Source organism: Balaenoptera ricei, chromosome 3 (genome assembly GCF_028023285.1).
Source record: "Balaenoptera ricei isolate mBalRic1 chromosome 3, mBalRic1.hap2, whole genome shotgun sequence".
Taxonomy (NCBI): domain Eukaryota; kingdom Metazoa; phylum Chordata; class Mammalia; order Artiodactyla; family Balaenopteridae; genus Balaenoptera; species Balaenoptera ricei.
Window position 1 is genome coordinate 84563200 of NC_082641.1, and position 17582 is coordinate 84580781.

The window sequence follows — 17582 nt, forward strand, 5'->3', positions numbered from 1 at the left end:
AGAGTGATCTTTTAAATGCAGTTGTTCATTTGCTTAAAGTACTTTATTACTAAGCATCACCTTCAGGACAATATAGATTATGAGGTTCTTTCTTTTTATTTAATTGCAATACCATCAATTACATTTTTTGGAGGACATATATCTAGAATATGTTTATAAATTATACGCATGTACAAGGTTTAACATTCTAAAATATTGTATACAGTATATAGTATGTACAAAAACAGAATTTTGGAAAAAGGAGGTGATAAGAATAATTGTAAAAGAAGTTCTCATTTTTCTTCTTGTACTCTTGTATTTGTCTTGTGTACCCAACTTTGGAGAACTCCACTACTCCCTTACTTTCTACCTACCCTAGATCCATAAGTAAATAATTACAGGAGCTGTGGCATGTCACCTCCTTCTATTTCTTCTGTTAGAAACACCTGCCTCACTCTACCTCCTCACTCATACAGCCTGTTCTTGAGCAGTTACTACTTGATTTTCAGAACTAAGTTCATGTGTCACTATCTCATGGCAACCAAATTATATCCCCTTGTCTGGTTCCAGAGCACTCTGAATAAACCTTTTTCATAATATTTTATAGTATAGGTATTTCTTTTTTTCTAACATTCAAAAGATTAGGGGCTCCTTTGGGGAACAACTGTCTTGTCCATCTTTTCATCCTTAGAGGCAACCGTAATGCCTGGCACGTGTTATACCCATAATGCCTGGCACGAAGTTAAATGAATTCATGGATGAACCAGGAAGGAAGGAAAGAAGAAAGGAACGAAGAGACAGAGAGAGAGGGCAGGAGGGAGGGAGGGAAGAATTAACAGGTGTGTTCGAGATAAAGCAAGCTGTTACTGGTAAAAGGAGAATTTTAACCGATTTCTTCATTGTTTCCTGATGGTCATTGGTAAATATTTAGGGAAGGTAATTTTGCATTACTTAAGGTGAGAAATTCTGTTTATTATATTTAAATATTGCCATGTAAATGCTCTCGCTTTTCTCTAGGTCCGAAATAGTCACCTAGTAACTTTTTTCTACTGAAAGCTTAGTTTTTATCCTTTAAAAAAAATGTCCTGTTTTATATAATGCCATAGGACTAGCACAGGTATGTAAAATATTGAAGTGCTTAAAGCTCCTTTTGAAATGAGTGTGGGGATAGAGCGGATCATAGGAAACAGGTTATGGATAAGGATAATGTATTTTGATGATATTCAAATTCATTCAGCAAAGACCAAATAAGTCAGAGCAGATTTGCTGGTTCATCAGTTGTGCTTCTTCAGCATCCTTATTAGTAAACTGTAACACATTTTACAAAGACCCATCATTTCCTACAGGGCACAGCTCTAGGTTAAGCCTAAAAAGCAACTTTCATTATAGATCGTTTATTGAAAGCAGAGTGAAGCAATTACAGTATCTCTTTGAAGAGGTATATTGGCCAAAGACTATTTGGGATAGTGCGTTATACTGGATTAGTTATTTAATACTTTGACTATTATTGAAACTTGGAAATGTGTGTAGATGCCCTCTTGAGCTTATTGATATTGTTAGAAAAGCAACAGATATATTCTGGAAAAAGAAGGTATATGATCCTGAGCAGCCTTCTTGAAAGCTAAAATGTAGTAATTTCCCAGTTGGTGTATGTTTTATGAAGTTTACAGTACCAAGGAAAGTTGTTTTGAGTAATCATTTTTCTGTGACACATTGATAAAACCAAATTTCTATTCTGTTGATAACTTGTCTTTGAGCAAATTTAGATGTAAAAATATAGGGGTTCTTCTTTTATATTTAATCTGTCTGAATTTTCTCATTTGAAAAATTGGAATAAAATGCATAAGATCTTTTTCATAATGGACCAATCATAAAAATTCTGTCTCATTTTAGGCAAATTAGTTCTTCTAAAGAGTCAAATAGTCTCCTTGGAAATGGTTGACTCTTTTCTCCTGAAAGTAATGGATTTTTGTCACCTTTCTCTGATATTGGGGACAGGGTTATGTTTTTAAATTCTTTAAATTTAAAGGCTCTGAGTTATTTGAATATGTCAAATCTGAGTTATTTAAATTAAACTGAATCTTATGATTCTTACTTGAAGGTTTCGAATATAATTTAAAATTTGGAAAAACAGTTTCTTGCAGCTAGTGAATGATTTCTCAAATCACGAGTTCAAATTTCTCTGTTTAAATGGCATATCTCCTTTATACAAGTAATAGCTTGCAAGAAATTGTCATTAGCATTCGAATCTCAATCTAAGGTGTGTTTCTTTCACTGGTATTTGCAGAGTTGTTATACATTTACACAGGTCATTCCATGGGACTCTTTCTTTTACATTGTCATCTTTACAGATTCATTCTCAAAAAGATACAATAAATGTATGCTATATATACAATTTGGGGTGTATTCTTGTGGACTACTGTGCTGTATCAAAGATCTGTTCTAGATGCAATAGCTATTATTTTTAGTGTTACAGTTACTATACATTTATTTGTTCTTGATCTTAACTTTTCCAGTTTACCTTTCCATTACCAAGGACACAATCTAGTTCACAGGTTAAAATTTCTCAGCCCCATTAATGAAACAAAAGTGGATTTTTCCAAGTTGATTCATCAGTAACGATGGAAGAAATAAATTGTAGCAATGGAAGTAATGGATTTAGATGAACACATTTATATTAGTTGATGAATCACATGATTTCTGCCAATACGAAGCTTCAATAATTCAAGTGAATGGGATTATTTAAAAGACATTCCTAGTGTATACTAATGAAATAATAGTTTATTATTTTCTTTGCACTACTACAGTTCATTTCTTTCCCAAATTCTTTTTACTTCACTTGTAAAAGTATGATAGTACTTGGTTGAAGTGGAGGTTAATTTAATACTACCTGCCTAGGTTCAAAACCTGACTCTTTTACTTTGAGCTGTGACTTTGGGCCAGTTGCTTAATCTGTGCCTCAGTTACCTGATCTGAATAATGGATTGATTAATAGTAACTTCCTCATAAAATTGTTATAAGGATTAAATGAGTAAATGTGAAAAAGCTTAAGAAATATTGGCATATGTAACTTAAAATACATTGGGGTTGTTCCTTAATCTCTTTTTTGTTAAGACATTACAGTATTTTTGTACTTGAAATGGAGAGTGTTTATCAAATGATCACCTAGAATAAAAAAGTGAATTGTATGAGAAAGCTCTCTCATTAATACAGCTTATTGTGGTTAAATGGTGGGGTTAGTGGAGAAGTAGAAGGAGTCTGCAACACTACTTGATTCTTCAACAATTTAATCTTCATACTAAGGTTTATGGAAACTACATATAACTATTCTGATTCTTTTACTGTGACCATGTGGCCTTTCTTTTAGTTTAAGCAAAGAGTTACAGCATCATTTGGTTCCTACTCTATGCAGTTCGCATAGATTATTCTGCTTGTTTTTCTAAGCCTTTCTACTGGCTTAGAGGGGTTGAATGACTTCCCTAAGGTCACGCAGCTAATCTTAGTGGCAGAATGTATAGAATTAGCTTCATATTTAATTTTATATTTATTTGATAACTATTTCCAGTTATCAAAACTATATTGAATAAGGTATACTTTTTTTTTAAAATTTATTTTTATATTTATTTTTGGCTGTGTTGGGTGTTTTTTTTTTTTTCTGTGCGAGGGCTTTCTCTAGCTGTGGCAAGCGGGGGCCACTCTTCATCGCGGTGCGCAGGCCTCTCACTATCGCGGCCTCTCTTGTTGCAGAGCACAGGCTCCAGACGCGCAGGCTCAGTATTTGTGGCTCACGGGCCCAGTTGCTCCGTGGCATGTGGAATCTTCCCAGACCAGGGCTCGAACCCGTGTTCCCTGCATCGGCAGGCAGATTCTCAACCACTGCGCCACCAGGGAAGCCCAAGGTATACTTTTTTTCAGAAAAAGATACTTAAAGCAGAATTAATACCTGGATCATATAAGACTTAAGGTATTATAAAATGACCAATAAAATAAGAGTGGTGTTAACAATGCTTTTGGTTTGTACTCTTTGGAAGAATCAGAATCCTTGGAATCAGGGTTTCATAATTATAGAAGGAGAATATAAAATTTTGTTAAAACTTTTTCTCAAATGATACATTGTTTTGAAAAGTCTTAGGATATTCACAGTTTTTAGTAAAGTATATATGCTAAAATTAGAATATCTCTGAAATATATTTTAAGAAGAAATATATCTTTTTGATAAATCTGTTGGCAATTCTTAGAAACATGGATAAAGTAATAAATCTATTCTTTGGTAAGTATTATGTATAAAGAGCCTTAAAATCATCAACACTTTGATAACTTGAAAACTAAAAGGACTTATTTTAAATACGAGCTTTTAGCAATATTTAAATGAACTTCAGAATTAAATATTTACCTTCTTACCCATTGGCTTTATTTATAATGAGAATCTGTTTGAGACGTGCACCAGCAGCTTTTGCCAGGTTATATTGTGGTACCAATCAACTCCTAAATTTCAGTGACTAGCAACAGTATAGGTTTATTTCTTGTTTGTGTTACATGTCTATTGCAGGTTGACATGTAGCACATCCTCACATTATTGTAATACAGCCTCACATTGTTGTTTTTTCCTGTTTGGTCAGAGAGAAAGGAAAGCTTGAAACTGCAAGATGGCATTCAAATTTCTGCTTGGCAATGGCATAAGTTCCTTGGGCTTACTTTGGATTGGCCAAAGCAAGTTCCATGGCCAAGCCTGAGATTGTGGTGGCAGGAATTATATTTCTTACCTAAGTAGAGTCATAAGAGAGGGAACTTATAAGGAGGAGTGAATATTTTGAATAAATAATACAATCGACCACAGGAACCATTGTAATTCCTATGTGTGGACTCTGCTCAAGGTAAATATCAATATTACAGTTTGCTCTAGAGAGTGCTTACCTCTAAAATTGTATTTCATGGGCAGCATCTATGTCTTTCAGTTTTTTAAATTTTTGGCTGGGTTCTAATTTTTGTTGTTGTTGTATCAAAAATATCCAAGAATCTTCTGTATTAACGACTTGTTGGAGTCAAGGCTTTTGGCTTCAAGAAACAGAATCCCATAGCAAACTAGTGTGAGTTCAGTGGGGGAAGGGGGTTATACGGGTACAGGAGAGGTCACGGAACCTATAGGCAGGAAGCACTGCTGGGCGCATGTGGGACTAGAAAGCTGTCAGGCATTACTCCCTTTCTCTCTTTCTGTGTTTTCTCCCCCCCCCCCCACCCTTTTTAAAATCTGTACTTGCCTTTTCTTATTTTCTCTTTGCACATGGGCATTTCTCTCTGCTTTTCCATGCATTTTGTACTCAATGGCAGCCCCATAGCTGTTAAATTTACATGTTGCCACGTTACAAAACATCAGAGACTGAACTATCCTTTCTGAATCCCACTTCTGAACTTCAAGAAGAGAAAAGCACTCTCCTATAGGCTATGACCATCTAGGAGCATGGATTTAAAAATTCTATGGATGAGGGAATTGAGTGGGGAAATTCAGAGAAAGAGAGTTCAACAGACAACCCAAAAGCTGTCTATTATGCAAATGTTAGATTTCTTGGTAAAAAATAAGCAGCTTTAAATGAATTTTCTTTAGTTTTAATAATAAAATCCTCATGCATATGTTTTAAAGAAGTTCTCAGTTTTGGTTTTTTTAATGTTTAATAGACAGGCAAAATGGAAGCACACTGATAAAGCTTTAAAGTAACAGTTTTGAAGCTGTTAAATTGTGAAAGAAAAAAGTATTGGGTATACTTATGTTTTACACACTTTGTTCCTGTTTTACCCAAGAGGCTGTGTTAGGTCACTGCTCCAGCTGTATGACTAGCCATCTCCCACAAGACCAAGGTTGCTCTAAATCATGTTTCTCTAGAATGAGGAAAAAAAAAGAAAGCCTCAATATTCTTTAAAAAAGAGTCTCCGCCTTTCTCAGACTTTAAAATATGTATTAAATTTGTCTAATATAAGTTCAGTGTTCTCTTAAATTCCATGAAATTTAGCTGCACTGGTAAGGCAGATTAAGAATATCAACGCATTATATTTTTTTCTCCAACTTTTTATTTAGGAAGTTTGTAAACCTAAGAAAGGTAGAAAGGATAGAAAAATGATATCCTGTATATCCTTCAACTGGATTCACCAATTTTTGCTTATATCTTTGTACATGTATGCTTATTTCTTCATTTATTAGACATATCTACTCAATTAAATCACTTAATTCTTCCTGGAAAAACTTTAATACTTTCACATTTTTTGGTACTGCATCCCCTCTTTTTTGTCACATAATTAATGCTCTTGTAAAAAATATACTTCTGTCTGACAGATGATTACTAGACTTACCATGGTGATCAGTTTGTAGTGTATATAAATGTCGAATCACTATGTTGTACACCTGAAACTAACATTATATTGTATGACAAGTATACTTCAATAAAAAGATTTAAAAATATACCTCAATCAAATGTGACTAAAAAGGCTCAAGGGTCTTTTCAGTCATATACTATGTTCCTCTTTCATAGTAAGAGGCTTATTACAGTGTAGATATAACTTTATTGTCAGAAAAAACTTTATCGGTGGATTGCACACAAATTGTCCTTAAAATCTGTTTTGATGCTTGTTTTCCAGACCAATTTGTCCATGCTATTCCATTTATTTTTATTTCAATTTATATATGTTGGAAAATGATTTAGAGTCAACAGCAGGTGGCAGTACTAGCAAAGGTTGTGACTTTTTGGTATATGATCAGCTTGGAAAGGAATGTATCTTTCAAATCTACATGAGTAATACAGTTAGTAAGGAAACTTTAAATAGAGACTTAAATTTATTGCCAATTAATTTTATTTCAAGAATTATTTTAGGCATCAGTTAAAAATTGTAAGATGAATATGTTTAAAAAGAATGGTTTAGAAACTACATCTTGTTTTAATCGTGGGACCAAATAAGTCAGAAAATCTAGCTTATTTTTTCCTTGATTTTTTGCTTATAGAAACAAGAAAAAAAAAACAAAACAAAATACTTACAATAGAAAGATTAGGTAGTCTGAATCCTGTTAAAGTTTTCAGGAAAAATGTCACAGCAACATCACTTATTTCTGTTGAAGAAAAGGTAGTTATTTTGAAATTTTGTGGCAAACTTCAAGAAAGCTTTTTATAAAGCTAAAGTACTCTGGTTCAACAGGGTAACAAATTTTAGAAGGCCCAAATTGCTTTGGGCATTTGTGGAAATAATTTATTTATTTTTTAATTATTTAATTAATTAATTTTTGGCTGCATTGGGTCTTCATTGCTGCGCTCAGGCTTTCTCTAGTTGCGGCGAGTGTGGGCTACTCTTCATTGTGGTGTGCAGTCTTCTCATTGCAGTGGCTTCTCTTGGTGCAGAGCGCGGGCTCTAGGCGCCCGGGCTTCAGTATTTGAGGCATGTGGGCTCAGTAGTTGTGGCTTGTTGGTTCTAGAGCGCAGGCTCAGTAGTTGTGGCGCACGGGCTTAGTTGCTCCGCAGAATGTGGGATCTTCCTGGACCAGAGCTGGAACCCGTGTCCCCTGCTTTGGCAGGCGGATTCTTAACCACTGCGCCAGCAGGGAAGTCCTGTGGAAATAATTTAAAATATCCTCTTAAGTTGTGGTTTTTTTCATAGACCATAATTTTGTTTCATTTCTCTTCTTTCATATTAAAGAAAAGGAACCTGGAAAAGAAAATAATTTGTTTTCACTGAAGTATCCTGTTTGGTTTTTCACAGTTTTTGTGTTATAATACTAGAAACAAAGAAGACTTTTGAGGATGATATATCAAAAACTGTTTACTGTTTCTTGGATTTTAAAAGATCTGTAACATGTGTTTGAATAACTTACATGTTGCTTACTTAAACGTTCATGTCTTTATATGTACGTGTGTCATCTAGACATTAGCTAACAGCAATTTCGTTGATTTCTGTTAACCTAATTTAACTTAGTAAGAACTTAGAACACTTAAAATTAGAATAGAATTGAGAAATCATGTGGTTGAATGGAATCATTGCTCAGATGAAGAAACTGAGGCCCAAGAGAGATTCACTGAAGGAGACTTAAGGGTATGCAAAGACTTTGTTACATTGGTTTTTGCTTCTTAGGCAGACTCCGGAATATGTCCTCCAGATTCCTGTAGTTTTTTTTTTTTTTGCAGGGGCATGTGTGTGTGTGTGTGTGTGTGTGTGTGTGTGTGTGTGTGTGAGAGAGAGAGATTCACTAGGTCCTATATTTTATTGTGAAGAAAATGATTTTAACAAATATTCTATTCCCTCCAAGAAGCACTTATTTTAGCCACTTAATTAACTGAATAGTCGACTTCATGCCCCCATTTGCTTGATGTGTAATTAGATGAGTGTAATGTATAATTAGACGAGTGTAATTAGATGAGTCTTTCTGAAACTTAGTTTCAGTGCTTTTTGAGTTACACGCTGTATAGTGACAACTGTTATTATCACTGCATTTTAAGACAGGTAAGGAGAAAAAAAAACCCAAAATATTTAAGTTGCATTAAGATAAAGAGTAAGTCTTCAGGAGATTTGAGTAGGACAAAAAGACTCTTAAGCATAATCACTGGTTTCCCAAGGAGCAGCTTTTTCTATGAAAAAAAAAAAAGAACCAAACTTAAAATTTTTCTTCCAGCATTACATTAGAACTAGGAGATGAGATGGAAACATTCAAGACATTATATGTGGGATAAATCATTTTGAAATGGAAACACATTGCCTGTTCTCAATAAAATATTAATGATTTATTGAAGTTATTAGTTAATTCAAACATAATTTTTTGTACTTTTGAAATTTCGTTATGATTAAATTCTTAAGCATTACTCCTTTAAAAACTAGTATTTACATACAGTAGCTTTTCTTTTTTTAACATCTTTATTGGAGTATAATTGCTTTACAATCTTGTGTTAATTCCTGCTGTATAACAAAGTGAATCAGCTATATGTATACATATATCCCCATATCCCCTCCCTCTTGCGTCTCCCTCCCACCCTCCCTATCCCACCCCTCTAGGTGGTCACAAAGCACCGAGCTGATCTCCCTGTGCTATGCGGCTGCTTCCCACTAGCTATCTATTTTACATTTGGTAGTGTATATATGTCCATGCCACTCTCTCACTTCGTCCCAGCTTACGCTTCCCCCTCCCTGTGTCCTCAAGTCCATTCTCTATGTGTGTGTCTTTATTCCTGTTTTGCCCCTAGGTTCATCAGAACCATTTTTTTTTTTTTTTAAGATTCCATATATATGTGTTAGCATACGGTATTTGTTTTTCTCTTTCTGACTTACTTCACTCTGTATGACAGACTCTAGGTCCATCCACCTCACTACAAATAACTCAATTTCGTTTCTTTTTATGGCTGCGTAATATTCCATTGTATATATGTGCCACATCTTCTTTATCCATTCATCTGTCAATGGACACTTAGGTTGCTTCCATGTCCTGGCTGTTGTAAATAGTGCAATGGCTTTTTTTTAAGGTTAGGCAAATTGTTGTTTCTTGTAAAATCTGCGGTCAAGTACATAGCCAAGGGAAAGTGCCTTAAAAATGGAACTTTATCAAGTTTGGCCTGTGGTAATCTATGTTTTAAATTACAGCACATCTCATTCCAAATCAGTATAATGAATTGATCTGTAAATGTTTCAGGCAGGACTGCTTTCTTTGGATTTTATCTACTGAATGTGCACTGCAGTTAAAGCATCTTTTTTTTTTTTTTTAATGAATAGTCTGTGTTCTAGGCCTTTCATCAAGTTTAAACTGGGCTTAAAAGGCAGAAATGTATGGTTTTGTTTTTTTTTTTTTTTTGATTTTCCAAGTAATTTTATTAATCCAACCATACAAAACTTTCCCCACCACATCTCTGCCACCCCCACTTCCTTCCAAAAAGCAGTGGAGCGAGAGGGAGAGAGGGACTGAGCAGACACGCCCCCCCTGCAAGAGCCATCTTACCAAATGCAGAGATGGGGGAGACCACAGAAATAGCAACAGATAAGAGAGGGGCACACAGAACCACAAACACAACACAAAGCTCAGCAGTGCGGGGGTGGGGGGGTGCTGCCATCTCTGCTGTTCCACGGCAGGGAACACTAGAGGAGAGAGGCCCAGAGGCCGCTCCCTTCTTTCTCACAGCCTCAAAGGCTGCATGCTGCACCTGGGCAGGCGAAAGAGTTCTGCAGTATACCTTTGTCTTCTCTTCACACGCTAGGGTCCCAGGAGAAGTGGGGGCAGACCACCAGCTCCTCTCAGGGCCACACCCCAAGGCTGCCTTCCCCACCCCACTGAGGAATGTGTGCACGAGCTGTAAGGAAGAGACAGCAGCTGTGAGGGGCTCCTGATCAGGCCGCTGGCCCATCTCTGGCAGGCAGTGCTTACAAAATAAAATAGAAACAAAGCCCAGTGCAGGACCCTGGCTGAGAGGAATGAGAACAGCTAGATCACCAGGCCGGAGAAGATATAAAGAATAGCAGGGAAAGAGAGAAACAAAAAACATCCAGGCTCTGGATTGCATTTTAGTACCATGGCAATAAGGGTCCTGCCGCCTCCCCACCCACAGGCTGAGACAGGGATCCTTTCATCAGGAGAAAAAATGAGGTATAAGGGCTCTGTGCCTCTTCAAGCTTTCCTTCAATAAAGCCAGGGAAGCAGGGGAGTAAGGGCGCCAAAAGTTGAAGACCAGTGCTGCGACTAATGTGCAACAGATGGGGGGGGGGCGTGTACAGCCAGAGTCCAGGCTTCCAGGACAGTCCAAACATCAAATATTCTTTCTGCTCTGTCAGACCACATATCCCAATTTTTAGCAAAAATATTGTCATTAGGGAAAAAGCACAAGAGAGTCTGAGAAAGGACCAGTGACTTTGGTATGAGGGAGATACGTCCTGACAGCATCTCTTACCTACTGTCTTGAAGCCCCAAATCACCAAGCCACGTGGCCATAGCCACACACTCTCCTGCTTCTTCAAGCTATTTGGTTCTCTGAGGGGGGAGGAGTTGGGTAGGTCTTGGAGGAGGCAAGGGGAAGGTAAGAAAAGGGGAAAATCTCCATTTATTCCCTAAAGCTGTTTCCCAGCACCCATGAAAGGGCTACTGCAGAGATGGGAAGAGACCCCCAACTCCTCTGGCCAGAAACCTTTAATACTGGACTCCAAAAACTAAGGCTGGGGCTGGGGGGCTAGATAGGAGTGTTAGGCACAGGTGTTGGGGGCATCCATCATCTGTAGAGGGGCACCCCTGCCCTTCAGATCTTCCTCCAGCCTCTTTTCTCTTGCAGCCACACCCCTAGGCCTCCAGAGACAGCCACCAAAAATGGCTCTGCTTGGCAGGGCTTTGGTTTCCCGGACCTCTGTAGATCTCAGCATGTAAGTTTCCAGAAAAGTGAGCAATCCAGGCTCTTCTGCCCGCCCGTCTCAGTTCCTTTTCTGCCCCCAGGAGCCATTGTGTTTCTGCCCCGTGGGGATGGAAAGCCAGTGGAAACAAGGACCAAGAGCCAGACAGGAAAACACCCTGGAAGAGCAGGGAGGAACGTAGGCACTTCCTGGGCACCTCGCCAGCATCGCCCATCGTTAGCAGCCACCAGCTGCCCCATGCCCTCGCGGATGTAGACGGGCTGGATCTCCTTGGTCTTGAGGCAGAGATCGCAGGCCCAGACAGCAGAGGTCTCAGTGGTCAGCAGCCCATAGGCGCTCTCAGTCATGCCCGTGCACTCGCGGAGGAACCACTTCTGGCAGGAAGCCTCACACAGAACGGCATCTTGGTCGTCGTTCACCTCACTCCGACAGGCACCACATGGATATACCAGGCCTGGGGGAGGCTGGGGCCCTGAGCCCGCACTTGTCTTGCCAGGGGGTGCCAGGCTATTGGCATCCGGGGTGCCCCCACCCCGCCCACTGCTGTTTGGGGGAAAACTGGGCTGATTTCCATTAACAGCAGCAGCTGGGGAGCCTGAATGGGGCTCCTGGGGAAAAGCAGTGGGAGCAGGTGCATTTAAGGGCTTCCCCCCATCCTCACCACCAGGGCCAGGAAAGCCAGGGTCCGGACCAGGGAAGGGACCTGTGTTGGGGGGCAAGCTGGGGAGCCCCTGACCAGGTCTCTGGAGAGGAGAAGGGCCAAAAGGTGCCCCTGGCTGGGCAAAGCGTTGGGGGAGAGAAGGGGGGCCCAGCTCCCCTCTGGGAGGCTGTCCCATGGTGGGTGAGATTGTGGGGCCACATCCCCCCACGGGGCCTGGCATCATCTGCCCACCAGGTGGGCTGAAGTTTTGACCCAGAGGCTGGTTGAAGGGTTGGCTGGGAAGGTTCATGTTGCCTGGGGGAGGGTTGCCTGGGGGGGGCATGTTGAAAGCAGGGCCCATGGGGTTGGGAGGGAAAGGGAGGGGGCACTGTTGATGAAGCAGCTGGGGGCCTCCTCCACCCCCAGTGCCACAGCCTGGGGGTACCTGGCCTGCCATGCCCCCCGGTACACGGAAGCCCCCAAAGGGGACAGGACTGCCCAGGAATGGAGGGGCTGTGCCCCCACCTTAGGAGCTCCGAAGTCATCCTCAAAAGGGTCAGATGCAACCATGTGATCCACCATGGGAGTCAGGGGTGGCGAAAACCGAAAACCGTCAGATGTGAGTATGCAGGGCCCTGAGTATTTGCCTTCCTTCGCTTCTTTTCTGGGCTCTTTATTTGCGAGCTGGCCTTGCCCTGCTTCCTCCCGGCGCTGGGTGGCTCAGGGGGCGGTGCGGGGCCGCCACCTCCCTCCAGCTTGTCCGGTGGGGGCGGCGCCGAGGCGGCCATGGAGTGGGGGACGGACGCGCCCCGGGGTCGCACGCCCGGAACGGGAGACAGGGGCGGCGCAGGCCCCCGCGCGGCAGCAAGCCGGAGGTGCGGCGAGGCGGGGGCGGCGAGCCCGGGTGCCAACTGCGCGCTCGCCCAGCCTCGCCGCCCGGACAGCCTCGCGGCCCGCAGAAATGTATTTTAAGGCAAAATTATGCACATCCCTTCTTAGTCTTATAAATATTGAAGCTTTTTTATTTTTCTCTTTTGGTGAGAAATAGAAGAGACAATAAAGCTGAATGCCCTGTACTTCAGTTCCATTCCTTAGGATATTTTATTTCTGGAAAAAAAATTGAACTTACTGCCCTCAAATGCATTAATTGCCTGAATACACAGTAAAATCCTTTATTTTTATAGCTATGGTTATATTTAAATTCTGGTATATAGGAAAGAGTAAAAAGGAACAAGGTAGTGGTTTAAATTTTGAGAAGTCTGGATATATTTTGAGTAAATATGTAAGTGGAAAGAGCTGTAGGGAAAGATCAATTCAGCTAACATTTACTGAGCACATATTATAGTGCCTTCTATGTGCCAGGCACTGGGTTAGTCACTTTATGGGTATCTTTCAGTTTCCCAACAATCCTGCAAGGTGTTTATCCCTCATTTACATAAAAGGAAACTGCAAAATTAAGTGATTGAGCCTAGGATTAAAACAGTTTTCCATAATGATGTTTTGGACTCCAAAAGCATCATGTTGCTTCAGCATCTACTATTTTTCAGGTACTGGGGATGTAAAAATGAATGAAGGGAATTGCCTGGTGGTCCAGTTGGGACTCTGTGCTTTCCCTGCCAAGGATCTGGGTTCAGTCCCTGGTCGGGGAACTAGGATCCCACAGGCTGCAAGGTGTGGCCAAAAAAAAAAAGAAAAAAAAAAAATGAATCAAGTCAGTTCCTGCCTTCAAGGAATTCATATGGTGGTCAGTTGGGAGAGATAGCCATTCAAACAAATATTTTATATTACCTATGATAAATCCCAATGTATAATGATGTTCTACAGTAAGAGAGGGAATTATTTCTTATTTATTTATTTTATTGAAGTATAGTTGACTTACGATGTTATTAGTTTCAGGTGTACAGCGAAGTGATTCAGTTACATATGTATATTCTTTTTCATATTCTTTTCCATTATAGGCTATTACAAGATATTGAATATAGTTCCCTGTGCTATACAGTAGGACCTTGTTGTTTATCTATTTTGTGTATAGTAGTTTTTATCTGCAAATTCCAAACTCCTAATTTATCCCTCCCCTCCTTTTGCTGTTTGATAACCATAAGTTTGTTTTCTATGTCTGTGCATCTATTTATGTTTTGTAAATAAGTTCATTAGTATCATATTTTAGATTCCACATATAAGCGATACCATATGATATTTGTCATTCTCTCTCTGACTTAACTTCACTTGGTGTGCTAATCTCTAGGCCCATCCATTTTGCTGTAAGTGGCATTATTTCATTCTTTTTTTGAGGCTGATATATTCCATTGTATATATGTACCACATCTTCTTTCTTCATTCATCTGTTGATGCACATTTAGAGTGCTTTCATGTCTTGGCTGTTGTAAATATTGCTGCTATGAACATTAGGGTGTGTGTATCTTTTCAAATTAGAATTTTAAGAGAGGGAATTATTTCTGATAAAGGGAGCTAAATGTGTAATCACTGAAATGTGAAAAGGTATAAGCCTGAAGAAGAGTAGTGTCCTGTGGCTGATTTTGAAGGGCCTGGAATTTTATGTTAAGTAGTTTAGGACATCTGGGTTACTCTGCTTTCAAACAGCCCTTATTATTGGTTTCCTAAATGGTTGTTGATGCTAGTGGATTTAATTGTTTTATATCTTTGAATATACTATTAAATTATCAGACTTTTGTAGGACAGGATACATTTGAACACAAGTATTTGCAATACCCATTAAGAAAGCATATTGTTTTTTAATTTTTTTATTTTTAAAAATTAAAAAAGATTTTATTTATTTATTTATTTTTGGCTGCATTGGGTCTTCATTGCTGCGCACGGGCTTTCTCTTGTTGCGGTGAGCAGGGGCTACTCTTCGTTGCGGTGTGCGGGCTTCTCTTGTTGCGGAGCACGGGCTCTAGGTGTGCGGGCTTCAGTAGTTGTGGCACTCAGGCTCAGTAGTTGTGGCTCTCGGGGTCTAGAGCGCAGGCTCAGTAGTTGTGGCACGCGGGCTTAGTTGCTCCGCGGCATGTGGGATCTTCCCGGAGCAGGGCTCAAACCCCTGTCCCCTGCATTGGCAGGCGGATTCTTAACCACTGTGCCACCAGGGAAGTCCAACAAAGCATACTGTTTTTTTAAAAAGATAGACATACCTGTAAAGTAGATTCCAATTGTCAATGACTGTCATTATGAAAGAGTGCATACAAGAGGAGGTGTTGGTAGTGTTCACTTGGCAATTTCATATTTTGCAATGTTTATGAAATATGGACAGTATATTTTAGACAACATACATGGTTTCATTGTCAGAGAGATTATGTGGGTTTTTAGATTCGTTGAAAGTATATTTGTAGATAAAGAATATTTTTACAGCTGGCAATAACTTTAATGTTCTGAAGTATATATTTGCTGTCAGCACATCTGATACAGTGATTGAATTACATAGGAAACCTACAGATTGATATCTTTCAGGCACTGGTGATCTTTGTAAGTGCTATTATTTACTGTGAGAGATAAGTGCATTTTTCAGATGGACCACCCAAATTTTATTTTTAAACTTCATTTGTAATTTGGGAATTGATAGAAGCTTTAAATATTTGGAGCATCATCCTATATGATATCTGACTTTAGCTTGGTGAAATTGTATTTTCTGTCCCCTCAACTGTTATTCAGTTATGGGATTTCTTGCACTTTGGGTTAGTACTCTTCTGTGCCCTTAATGACAGTAGTTGTATTTTGAAACCAAAATTATTGATTTATAGATACATGTATAGGTTCTGATGTATTTTTCTGACAAAAATATGAATATATTATAAGTTAGGAATTTAAAACCTGTAGTACTCAAGTTATACTTCAAGTTGAAAGTATCTTAAAATGTGTAGCTGTCACCCTGGAAAGAAAAAAATATATGGTAATGCAACAGTTCTTCTCATAAACACTTTAAAGAGTAGTTCCTCTGCCATATGTACAGTTTGAACAGTTGTTTCTTTTTTTTAACCATAAAGCAGGTATCTTTATCATTGGCAGCAGCATGAATTCAGAAATAAAGCTTGCCATTAAAGCTTTACACATTTTTCCTAAATGTTTTCTAAACATGAAACTATAACTAACAGAAAGAAGGAGATTTTAAGTCAGGAAAGGAACAAGCAGTCTTTGTTTTTATTATGGTTATTAAATTAAATATAATAGAATGGTAACATTTGATCCTTAGGTATTTTTTAAAGATCTCTAGGTTAAAGGAATTTAATGTTTCCAAGACAACACGAGCCAATTGAGTTATAAAGTATATGTGCGTGCGTGTGTGTGTGTGTTGTGTGTTTATGTGTGTGTGTATGTGTGTGTTACGTGTGTTTATCTTGCTATTGCAACTCCTTAATGAAGGACAGCCACATTTATGCTGTTATTTTTAGGATATTGTACTAAGTTAGAAGTCATATCCATGCTTTATATAAACAGGCCCAAACAGATTCTAAGTTGAGTTCATCATGTCAGTATCAGAAAATAAGAACTGTGATACCTAATGATGGCATTACTATTGAATTGTTTTGTGCCTAGGAGGCAGAATCTTAAATTCTTATTAGCTTGCTACTATGTCAGACATAATTGGAAAGTATGGAGTGTTTCTAATTATTATCCTAGTAACCTCAACTCTATATACTTCTGTTTTCTCAACAGTGTGAAGAAATGTGAGCTTCAATTAATATTTGGGATTACGAAATTACAGATTTAAAGGTGGAAAGTGTGTAAATGTCATTATTCTAATAAAAATTCAAATTTACAAGATAAAGAAACCATTGAATAGCCTTGAATAAATTGCTCCCAATAAAGCAAATCCCAAAATGACCATAAGAGGGTGCAAAGGCATTGTAGAAATGAACAAACCCAGTTCCTAGAATGAGAAGCCACTGAGAGAAGTGTATCTTTGTGACCACAAAATATGTAACGTTTCAGAAAACATCCAAAGCTTCGAGAGCATTTCAATGAACATGACATGAGTTTATGTTCATTTGAATATAATCTTTTCTTGATTTCTTCTGAATGAACAAGTTGTCACTATATTGGTTCTTGAAAAACTTAAATAGGATCAAATCAGCAAAGCAGTGTTAAAAGTGGGATGTAATTACAGTTGCTGCTGTTTAAACTGAATCTAAGGTTTTTTAAGTCATAAATTACCATTTTAGACAAATCTAGATCCTAAGTTTTATACTTTATCTGTAAAGATGGACTTCTGATTGGAGAGAGGTATCTGTAAAGATGGACTTCTGATTGGAGAGAGGAAATTAATTGGTAGAATAAGAGGCTTTGGAAAAATTTGAGGAAGAAAGACAAAAATGCCATTAAATGTCTTCTAAATACAAAACACAAAGTTTCTGTTTATTAATTTGGGTCTTAGAATTATTTTGTTTTAGATGATGTAATTTCATGAAACATCTGTAGGCAGACTCTAATGAATCATTTGGTCTTTTGCATACTTTTTTCTTTTAATATTATGTATTTATTTATTTACTTATTTATTTATTTTTATGGCTGCGTCGGGTCTTAGTTGTGGCACGCAGGATCTTTGTTGAGCCATGCGGGATCTTTTTGTTGCGGTATTGGGGCTTCTCTCTAGTTGTGGCGT

At 38.7% G+C, this 17582-nt stretch overlaps 1 protein-coding gene and 1 long non-coding RNA gene across 3 annotated transcripts in view; one reads left to right on the top strand and one right to left on the bottom strand.

Moving 5' to 3' along the window:
* The window catches only part of LOC132362411 (uncharacterized), a 315964-nt gene that overhangs the window by 8619 nt on the left and 289763 nt on the right, over positions 1-17582 (top strand). The window lies entirely within an intron of this gene.
* Positions 11334-12756, bottom strand: LOC132362059 (pygopus homolog 2-like). Its single transcript, XM_059916023.1, is given in 3 exon segments — positions 11334-12493; positions 12496-12574; positions 12577-12756. Coding segments are annotated over 3 exon segments (1419 nt in total).